This window comes from Helianthus annuus, chromosome 2 (genome assembly GCF_002127325.2).
Source record: "Helianthus annuus cultivar XRQ/B chromosome 2, HanXRQr2.0-SUNRISE, whole genome shotgun sequence".
NCBI lineage: Eukaryota > Viridiplantae > Streptophyta > Magnoliopsida > Asterales > Asteraceae > Helianthus > Helianthus annuus.
The window spans coordinates 87,060,819-87,072,385 of NC_035434.2; the positions used below are offsets into that span (position 1 = coordinate 87,060,819).

Below are 11,567 nucleotides of genomic sequence, written 5' to 3' on the forward strand. Positions count from 1 at the left end.
TTTGACCTCCTCTCGAGTCACTTGTCTAACCATATGGGTGGCCGTGTCAAGGTTAAGGGAATTAACAAAAAGATCTTCATCATCCAAACTTAGGACATTCTCCTCGGTACCCAAAAAATTAGAATAATGATCCACCAGGGCAGTAATGACATCCTTACCCTCAAATCGATTCCCATGCACATCATGAATGCAGCATATTTTATTTCTAGAATTACGACTCTTTACCGCATTGTGAAAATATGAAGTGTTCGAGTCACCTGCACAAAGCCACTCAATCTTCGACTTTTGCTTTAAAAAACATTCTTCATCATAGGCCGCCACCTGAAAATCATGGAGACACTTGGCCACCACGTTACGAGCTTCGATATCTAGCGGGTTCATATCAACATGATGCTGTGCTAAATCCAGCTCACTTCGAAGTCTAGTAACCTTCTCATGGAGATTTCCTTGCTGATGAAGGAGTTTGCGGAAGCACGGCTTCAAGTTCCTCAACTTCTTCATAACGGAAAACATAGCATAGCCTTGCACACCCTTATTCCATTCATCGACAACATACTGTCTAAACTCCGGTTTAGACGTTAGAAAGTTTGGAAATTTAAACGGCTTTTGCTTGTCTCGTGCTATGGAAGGCAACTTTAGAACACACGGGGTATGGTCAGAGACCCGAGCCGGCTGAAAAACGGCATACACATCCGGATATAAATCCAAAAACCTGATGTTGCTCATAATACGGTCTATTTTTTTAAGGACACCAATCCCTTCTTTAGGCTTTTGATTCCATGTATAATGTAACCCGTGGCTTTTAACATCCATAAGCTCAGCAACTTTGACGCACTCAAAAAAATCCCTCATACTAACTGTGTGATTTGAAGGCCCGTAGAGGCAATCTTCCATATTGAGCGCTGTGTTAAAATCCCCAAGAACAACCCACGGCTGGCTACGAGCTAAGCAGCTATGCTTACATAGATTTTCCCAAAGAATTCTACGTTGCTGGTATCGATTTTCTGCATAAACAAAAGAACATAGGAACATTTTTGAATCAGTTTTGTAACGAACTTGTGTGTGTATAACCTGGTCCGATTGAGAGATAACCATAAGATCAACTTCATCTGGATTCCACCCCAAAATAATTCTAGTTCCTCTTTGACACACATCCCCATTCGACGTCCAACTCCATCTACGAAAAACCGCCTTACAAATCTTTCCGAGATTGCTAACATTAACATGAGTTTCTAAAATAGCACAAATACTTAAATAATTTTCAGCAATAAGAACTCTAATCTCGTTTTGTTTCAGGGGACGATTCAAACCCCTAATGTTCCAAGCTGCAACACTACCCATTTAAACCATTAGAACCGGGAGTGCTTGCCCCCTCAGACGGACAATCCGTGACATTAGCAGCCATAAACTTGGACATCTCCGTAGGTATCTTCTCTAAAACTTCCTCAGACTCTTTAGTTTCCATCTCCTTAGATTGAGTATGAACACTACCATTGACTTCTGGGACACTCTCGTTTTTTGGATGATCATCATCATCCAATGAAATGGGCTGAAACGAGTTTGCAATTTTTACCAAAGGTTGCCCACTACTGGTACCGGAAGAGCTCGCTCCTGAATTGTTTGTTTTCGGCTTGTAGACGAACCTCGCCTTTTGCTTCTTTTGGGGAAAGCCATGTCGAGCAACACGTTTGTTATCCATTACATAACCCTCGTCATCCACAATAACCTGTTTCGCCTTACCTTTGTCATTCTTACTACACGTTTTATCATCATGTCCAAACAAACAGCAAGTAGAACAACGTAGGGGCTTCCATTCATATTCCACTTTAACACGTTCCATAACATACCCATCTTCATCCATTTTAGGGATAGCTAGCGTTATATAGTCCTTAAGATCATTATCAGCATTAACCTCTATCATAGCCCGAGCATAGCTGCTCCTACCCCAATTATCCGCACACATATCCGCAGTATATGAATCCAACCTTTTAGGGACACCAATTTTAGAGGCCAACAAACTTAGCCCATCATCTGTGTAAACCGCAATCGGAACATTATGCAATTTAACCCAAAGAGGAATAGTTTTGATACCTTCTTTTTTTAAAGAAACTTTCGGTGACCACTTATTCAGAAATAAAGGCATCTTCCTTATTAACCACGGCCCTCCTTCAAGCACTTTCGTCATACCTTCGTTCGAATCAAACTTGAAGAAAAAAAATCCTGCTGAATTCATCATGAGCTTTGAAAACCCAAACTTCGCCCAAACGTTTTTGGCATAGTATTCTACTACCGGATACGGAAGTCTATTCCCCAAAAAATAGCCGTATAGAACGTTTTCAAACTTATCCTGGACCCTTTGAACAACCTCTTTTGGGATAACAATGTCAGCATCCTCCCTTGTTTCCACTGGTTGTATAAACCTGAAATTAACCTCTCTTTTATTACGATTCTGTGACATGAGCTTTTCAGCATATGAAACCGGCTCCTCCTGAATCGGTCCTGAAGAAAATCCATGTTGCGTCTCCTGACTGTTAGAGCCACTCGTATCCGGATGAACTGGGACCGTGATTTTCTGTAGTTCATCAATAACATTGATGACCTTAGGATCCTTCGGCACAACACCTCGACGAGGTATCAATGGAATCCCATCAATCCGCACAGGTTTGTTCAGCGAAGAAGAGTTTTGACGCATATCATGAACATTAATTGAACCCTTTGACGTAATGAAAACATCCTCATGCATCCTTTCTGAAAAGGACCGAAACCCTAGATCCTCTAAACTGTTATCACGATTATACTCCATGCATACGAAAGTAAAAAGAACCAGAAGAATTAAACATGCAACGCGGAAAAAACACAAGAGGAACAAAACCTACGGCAATTAAGCACGATCGGCAGAACCCTAGCAGAAGACGAAACGAAAAGAAAAAACCCTAAACAACAACTTCAAAAGATTAGAAACCAGGATTGAAGTCTAGAACCCTACTCAGAAGGAACGACAACACCCCAATACCTAACCCAGATCGATTGAAGATTAGGGACGAAGATCAAGAACAAGCTAGGGTTTTAGAGGAGCTGCCAAAATCGCCAAAATCGCCAGAGAGAAGCCATCTGCAAACCTGATTGATCTTGGTTTGTATCTAAGGATTCCGTTTTCGTTTCTTCAGGTTCCAATCAATTGAAATCAGACTAAGTTTTGTGTTCTAGGGTTCTGATTTCTCTAATTCGTTTTTCTAATTCGGTTTCCTGATTGTTCTTGGAGCGACGGCATTATTCCAATTGTTGTGGCAAATTAAGTTCGTTCCAATTGTTTGCTGAATAGGGTTTCGGCAGAATCAATCTTTAGGGTTTCGGCGCATCAGATTCTTCCTCCTGGTTCCGATTAGGGTTTTGCGGCTTCCTATTCATCTGATTAGGGTTTGCGGCTGCCTATTCATCTGATTAGGGTTTGCGGCTGCCTATTCATCTGCTTAGGGTTTCGGCAAGTGTATTGGTGATTGACGGCTACTAGGGTTTTCTCAGGCGGCTTGTTTCTTGAACGAATTCTGGCTGCTAGGGTTCAGTTTAATGGATGAACGCTTGAAACCTGGTGGAAGGCCACCACTGTCATTTAAAGAAATAGCGGATCGACTTCTTGATGTTGATGGAACAATATTCAGCCGAGACGTGGTATCAACATCATCGGTGAACTTACTAAGGTCACGGCTCCGGTTCAGGTGGATAAACTGTTCTCGCCAACAACAGGTGTTCATGGAGTGAATTTATCAACTCCATTGAGTGGTAACTCGATTTCAAAAGTTTCTGGGGCTGCAGAACCTTTATCATTTGCTAGAGTAGTGAACACTGCAAAGGAGAGGGCCATTGCTAATGCTGGGTTTTCATTACAGTCTACAGTTGCAGACGTTATTGATCATAACGGAAATTGGAAGTGGCCGCAAGCTTGGTTGGATCTATTTCCGGTGTTATTCACGATCTCGGTTCCGATTACTGTCCCTAACTCTTTTGATCGTTTGGTGTGGAAAGATTTGGATGGGAAAACTGGTGAATTCCAATCGGCTCAGGTGTGGAATACAATTCGGAATAGGGAGAATCAGGTGATGTGGTCTAACATGGTTTGGTTTTCTCAATGCATTCCGAGGCATTCATTTCATTTGTGGCTAGCGTTTCGAAATAAATTAAAAACTCAGGACCGGTTGACAGCTTGGGAAGCAGGGAGTCTTACAAATTTAAATTTGATGTGTTGTCCGCTATGTTACACGGATCGTGATAGTCGGGATCACTTGTTTTTCCGATGCTCTTTTGCAGATCAAGTGTGGAGTAACGTTAAGGTGTTGGTTCAGCTGAGGAGCGTGGATAATGCTTGGGAATCGTTATTAGGCTGGGTGGATCAACATTCAAGTTCTAAGAAAGCGGATCACGTTGTTTGTAAGTTGTTGATTGCGGCTTCATCTTACTACATCTGGCAAGAGAGGAATAACAGAATTTTTAAAAATCATAAGAGGACGGTTGCTCAAGTGGTTGAGGTAATTAAAAACTCGGTTCGATTGCGTCTCATGGGATTCAGGTTTCGGGTGGCTTCAACTAAGGAAAGGATTTTCAAGTTGTGGAAGATTGAAGAGAACGAAGATAATGTAGCGAAGCCAGGCTAATTTGTGTGTGTATTTGTTTTTAGGTTTGCCTTGGTTGTTTTGTGTGGTTGTCTTTGTTTTGGTTGTTTTGTTGGTTGTTTTGCTTGTTTCCTAGGCTTGGTCTGTCAAGTCTAGTTGGTGTGTCGCTTTGATACACCCTTGTACTTATTCGGTTTATTTATAAATTTCATCGGGGTAACCCTTTACCCAAAAAAAACACTGCAAAGGAGAATGTAAAGGTTAATTTTCGGATGATGGAATCTAGCGAGTTGGATGATGGAGCTGATGTCGTCATTCCATTGTCTTCGGTTAAACAAGTCACTGACAGGTATGCTAACAAGTTGTATGGATATTTTCTGGGTAAAAGGCTGGCTTTTCCTGCGGTGAATTATTTTGCAAAGAACAACTGGGTTAAATATGGTCTTTCTAGACTAATGATGAATGCGAACGGGTTCTTTTTCTTTAAATTCAAAACAAAGGAAGGGATGGATAAATTGGTGGAGGATGGGCCTTGGATGATTAGAAATGTTCCGATAATTTTGAAGGAGTGGTCGGCCTCTGTCAAGTTGGAAAAAGAAGATATAAAGGCTATCCCAGTTTGGGTTAAGATGCATGAAGTGCCGTTAGCAGCATATACTGAGGACGGTCTTAGTTTGCTTGCTTCTAAGATAGGGGTGCCTAAGATGCTAGATTCGTACACTGCTACAATGTGTGCTGAGTCATGGGGAAGAAGCAGTTATGCTAGAGCTCTCATTGAAATTCAAGCCGGGGCTGAGTTAAAGAGGAGTGTTACAGTTGCAATCCCATCTTTAGAGGGTAATGGTCACTCAATGGTGGAGGTTAAAATCGAATATGATTGGGAGCCTTTAAGGTGTTCATCTTGTTACGTGTTTGGTCATGAGGATAACTCGTGTCCAAAGAGCCCTCAGGTCGTTTCGAGTGGGGATTCTGGAAAGAAAATTGATGATTTTCAGGTTGTGGGTGCAAAGAAGAAGAAATCTACTAACCAAGGTCTTCACATGAAAAATCAGAAGCCTAAGGTAGTGTACAGACCAGTTGTAAACCCTAAACCAAATTCGTCCTTGAAGAAGCCGATGAAAAATCAGGTATCAACGTCAAACTCCTTTGATGCCCTTAAGGATGATGATGGTGGTCAGGGAGGTAGTACTGTGGGTCTTATAGAGAAGAAGGAGAAACAGTCGAGTGACATGCAGGATTCGGATGAAGAGGAGGTCGTTGAAGTCTACAATGAAACTAGTGAATTTATGACATCGGGTACTCATCCTTTTTCTTCGAAAGCAGGGGCAAGCACCTCTTCCACAAAATTCTCAAATGGATAGGCTATTTTTGGTTCGTTTAAAGGGTTGCCGGTTTGTGGCAGCTTTATCTTTGATGATGGCGGTTGAGGATTTTGTTTTGTTTTTGCATTGTTTTGTCTACTAGATCTCTTTCATGATGTATAGTAGGCTAGGTTATGGGGTGTCATAGTTACTTTGTTTTGCTTTGTCATACATATATGGGGCATGTCCTATATATGAACTAGTGGGGAACACATCCTCACTACTTGTTCTTATTTGCGGTTGAATTTTAATAGAATCACCGGGGTAACCCTTTACCCAAAAAAAGAATAAAAACAAGTCATCAGCAAACGAAACACTTATAATCTTCTGTTTAGGGCAACGAGCATGAAACTTGAAAGACGTGTGCGAAGAAGCTTGTTGTAATAGAAGAGTCAGGACTTCCATGACTAGCGTAAACAAGTAAGGGGACATAGGATCCCCTTGTCTAAGACCACGCTTTCCCGCAAATTAACCATGAAGCTCTCCATTAATGCTTAACGAATATGACACCATAGTGACACATGTCATCATCCAATTAACCATTTTATGATGAAACCCAAAGCTAGGTAAAATAGACTCAAGAAACTGCCAGCTGACGGTATCATACGCCTTCTGAATATCAATCTTGAAAGCACATCTAGGAGGCCCACTATTAATATGATAATTGTGCATTAGTTCCTGTGTAAGAAGAATATTGTCCGATATTTTCCTGCCCGGAATAAAAGCCGACTGATTTATGCTGACCAGATTATCCAAACTTCCCTTAATCCTATCCGTTATAATCTTGCTAATACACTTAAACAGAACATTACAGCAAGAAATTGGACGATAGTCTATAGCAGAGTTTTTTTTTTTTTTGGGTAAAGGGTTACCCCGGTGATTTTATATATTCACAACCAAACAAAACAAGTAGTAAGGTAACATCCTTACTAGTTCAGACATGAGACATACCCTCATGAAAGTAAACAAAAAACAAAACAACCAACAAGGAAACCAAAGCAAAACCAAGCAAACGACCACTAGACAACAATCTAGACCATCACGACACTAGGCCACATGAAGTTAACCGTTCTCCATAAGTAAATCAGCATCATGAATCTCCCATTTCTCCAGCAACTCCCGAACTCTGATTGTGTTCTTGAACCTGAGCCCCATCAACTTGTATCTCACACTATCTATCACGGCTTTAGAAATGATGTCCGGAGGCCTCGCATGGTTTTTGAACAAACGATTGTTTCTTTCCTGCCAAATAACATACATTGTGGCTGCAACTATCAATTTACAAAGCAGGTTTGTCGCTGATTTCGAACGCGACCGATGCTTCAACCACTCCACAATCTCGGTCCATCTTGGCTCAACTCTATCCATACCAACTTTAGATCGGACCGTACACCATATTTCCGAGGACAACTTGCATTCAAAAAACAAGTGATCATGCGAATCCACATTTTCATAGCACAAGAGGCAGCACATCATGTTCATATTTTTTCTCCGGGGATAGCTCCATTGCAAGATCTTGTCTTGTGTTAGAAGCTTTCGTCGAACAATGAGCCACATCAAAAAGGCGTGCCGAGGAACACATTGAGAGAACCAAACGATACTTGCCCAATTCACCTCCTGCTCCCTAGCCCGAACCGAATTCCAAACCCCCGAAGAGGAGTACTCGTTAAGCTTATCACCATCCCTCCACAACAGCCGATCCTGATTATTCACGTTTCGTTGCATGAGATCTAATTGTATAAGCACCGGATAAGTATCTCTCCAAGCATCCGGCCATAACCAAGAGCCCTCCATATAAACATCCGCCACTTTAGCATTCAGCAAGAAACCCTCTCTGGTTATAACTCTAGGAGTTAGAAAATTGCATAACGGACCGATAGTACTCCACAAGTCAAACCAAGCATAAGTGTTATTACCGTTCCCAATTTGAGACCAAACATGCTGTAATACCCATAAATTTAAAATCATTATTCTAGAAATAAAAAGAATAATAGTAATTTATAAATTAACCACTAGAAAACCCTAATTAAGACACCCAAGCATGTCAATCAAACAAGTAGGTAGGCATGTCAATCAAGCAGGTAGGTAGGCATGTCAAGCAGGTAGGTAGGCACGTCAATCAAGCAGGTAGGTAGGCATGTCAATCAAGCAGGTAGGTAGGCATGTCAAGCAGGTAGGTAGGCACGTCAATCAAGCAGGTAGGTAGGCATGTCAAGCAGGTAGGTAGGCACGTCAATCAAGCAGGTAGGTAGGCACGTCAATCAAGCAGGTAGGTAGGCATGTCAAGCAGGTAGGTAGGCACGTCAATCAAGCAGGTAGGTAGGCACGTCAATCAAGCAGGTATGTAGGCATGTCAAGCAGGTAGGTAGGCATGTCAAGCAGGTAGGTAAGCATGTCAAATTTCTGGCTATAAATAGCCGACTTTGGCACTTGATTTCTGGTGTCAAAGCGACGGAAATTCTCTGAACATACGTCGAATTAGAGTAGTTACAATCCAATTAAACACACACGAATCACGAAGTGCTGCCACAATCAGGGTAATTACTCGATCGCTATTACGATTCATTTCCGGGATCAATATGTCCAAAGAATGTCTAAGTGCCGCCCACATTGGGTTATGCTTTGTCGTTTGTCGATAATTCGATAAATGAGTTGAAGCATTATACTTTGTCGTTTGTCGATAATTCGATAAATGAGTTGAAGTATTATACTTTGTCGTTTGTCGTTAATACGATAAATGAGTTGAAGTATTGCACTTGGTCATTCATTGGGAGAATTTGATCTCGTAAATTATCGTAACTGCTGTATTGATCACTAACCCTGTTTTGTGTGCATTATTGTGAAATTAGGTTAAAAGATTAATCAGTAGTCTAAACTCTGCCCATATAAATCTAAAATATTAGCACAAGGTAGCTTCACTTTGGAGTTATTAAGGTACGGATCCTTACCCCACTCTTTATTGCTTCATATTCAAATTGTTATAAAACTACTAAATTACTATATCTGTTAAAAACTCCTCACGTCTTTGATTATCGATTCATTTGACAGTCCGTTCGATTCCTATCCTAATCATTTGATTTAGCTTTCATGTCATGCGATAGTATTATGTTATACTCATTATCGCATGTTCCAATATATGTTCCGTTTTGTTATGAAAATAAGTTTTATAAGTTATGTGAATAAGACCATTTGTACTCTGATACCCTGAGTATCGCTTCTCGTGGAGTGTCCCACGAGCATGTTGTTGTGGCATCAACATCATGTGCTCCATCCGTGACGGAGAGATCAGTTCACGGCGTCTCTTAAGTACAAGTGTGGTACATAAGGCTATTAGGAGGCGTATGGATCGATCCTAGGATTTAAGTATAAGTATAAGGAGGTGGATAACGGGTATGCCAATTCGCCATCTCATGTGATAATTATGCAGGAGTAGCTACCTGTGTATTGTCACGTTTTAAGTTTGCTCATGGGTACATCCGTAAGATATGATTATGAAATTTTGTTCTTGCATCGTATCATTTTCGCCTAAAGTTCCATCCGGATAAGATTTCATATGAAGCAGTATTTGTTATTTGAGCCTAAAATTCCGTACTGAGCATTCGGCTCATTCCGTAAACTTTTTGTATATACAGGTCCACAGGTTACTTTGGGAGGGGAAAAGAGAGAAGAATAAAGCCTAGGAATAAATCTGAAGATGTTAGTTAATTAAGACAACTGTCTCCGCTTGTATAATAATCTTAATTTTTATGGCCGTGTGGTTGTGTCCTTATCAAATAAATAAATGGAATTATGACTTTTGTTTATGTTACCGTTATTGTGACACGTCAGCCCTTCCGGGTTGGGGTGTTACAGCTATGGTATCAGAGCAAAGGCTCTTTCCTGTAGAAAACTTGAAGATAGTAATTAAGACCTGTGAGGAATGGGTAGATATCTATGATAGGATTCAACTTGATCTCTTATTTGGTTTAACTCCTATGTCTATTCTTATAGATGCCTCCTCGTCGTCCGCCACGTAGGAATACTCGTACTAACCATGAACGTAACAACACTTCTTCGAATGAGACTCCAGTTGATCCAAACATGATTAATGCTATCAACCAGGCTGTTGCTGGGTTGCTTCCAAACCTTGTTGCCCAAACAGCTGAGGCTGTTATTCAACAAACTCGTCATCCCGAACGCACTAACACTAATCCAACCTCTGGTGGAAATACCACGAACAATATTACTTATAGTATAGACATATGGATTAGTAAATTCCAAAAACAAAAGCCGAAATCCTTTAGTCACGCTACTAATCCAGTCGAAGCAAGAAATTGGATAGCTCACATTGAAAAGATCTTCGGAGTTCTTGGAGTTCCAGAGCAATACAAAGTTAGACTGGCTACCTACAAATTTGAAGATGACGCACTAACTTGGTGGGAAGGATATAAGCAAGTCAAAGGAGGGGATGATTTTGACGCTAATCTTTCATGGGTCGACTTTCGTAATATCTTTTACGACAAGTATTTTTCGACCGCTGATAAAGAAGCTTATATCAGGGAGTATGCAGTGATTCGACAGGGGAGTGATGAACCAGCCTCTGAGTTCATTACTCGATTTTCAAGGTTGGCTAGTATTGTAGGAGATGTTGCAGGATCAGCAGAAGTCCAGGCAGAAAAATGCAAGTGGGCAGTTAATGATCGAATTCGGAAATCGATCATGTACATGAAATTTAAGGATGTCACCGAAGTTGCTGATGCAATCAAAACTTTTGAGTTCGAAAGGAAAGAATTTTTATCCCGAACTGGGGATAATAAGAAGAGAAATAGGGAAGGCCAATTTAAGCAGGAAATCGGCTAATCATCCATTACGCCACAACATCAAGATCGCAAAGCACAAGGAAATCAAAACTTTGGAAATCAAGCACGTCCATGGCAACCTAGACTTCAAAACCCGAGGCCTGCTCAAAACCAGATTCAGTTGTATGCAGAACCTATTAGAACTCAACCACTGAATCAGATTACATATCCACTATGTAATACTTGTGGTAAGAGACATCAGGGCGTATGTCACCGAAGTACAGGAGCATGCTTTAGATGTGGCCAAACTGGACACATGATCAAGGAATGTCCTAAGAAGGATACTAAGAAGAATCATCAACCCAATGTTGGAGGAAGAGTTTTCGCACTTTCTGCTACTGACGCTGCTAATGTTCCAGGTACTGTATCTGGAACCCTTCAGATTGGTGAACGTAGTATCTATGTGTTATTCGATACAGGAGCGACTTATTCTTTAGTATCCCACTCGTTTACTAAGTATCTTCCGATAAGACCAACTCTCTTAGATCACACTTTCACCATTTCCACTCCCATAGGAACTTCATCCGTAATCACTTACGTATATAAAGATTGTCCGATCCGTATTGAATCTATTGTGTGTAAGGCAGACCTATTTCCAATACACATGTGTGACTTTGATGTTATTCTAGGAATAGATTGGTTGTCTAGACATCGTGTAACTATAGATTGTCATTCTCGCCGAGTTATTTTCTGTGATCTTCATCATCCTGATATTATATATCAGGGAACTCAAGCCCATAAATCTCTTAAAATTATCTCTG

At 40.9% G+C, this 11,567-nt stretch overlaps 2 protein-coding genes across 2 annotated transcripts; one reads left to right on the plus strand and one right to left on the minus strand.

The window, feature by feature from the left end:
- Window positions 1–7,030: 7,030 nt before the first annotated feature.
- Window positions 7,031–7,936, minus strand: LOC110890505. Its single transcript, XM_022138126.1, has one exon. It carries the CDS (start codon window positions 7,934–7,936, stop codon window positions 7,031–7,033), a length of 906 nt encoding a protein of 301 aa, XP_021993818.1.
- Window positions 7,937–10,048: 2,112 nt separating this feature from the next.
- Window positions 10,049–10,807, plus strand: LOC110890515. The gene has a single exon (XM_022138138.1). It carries the CDS (start codon window positions 10,049–10,051, stop codon window positions 10,805–10,807), a length of 759 nt encoding a protein of 252 aa, XP_021993830.1.
- The last annotated feature ends 760 nt before the right edge of the window (window positions 10,808–11,567 follow it).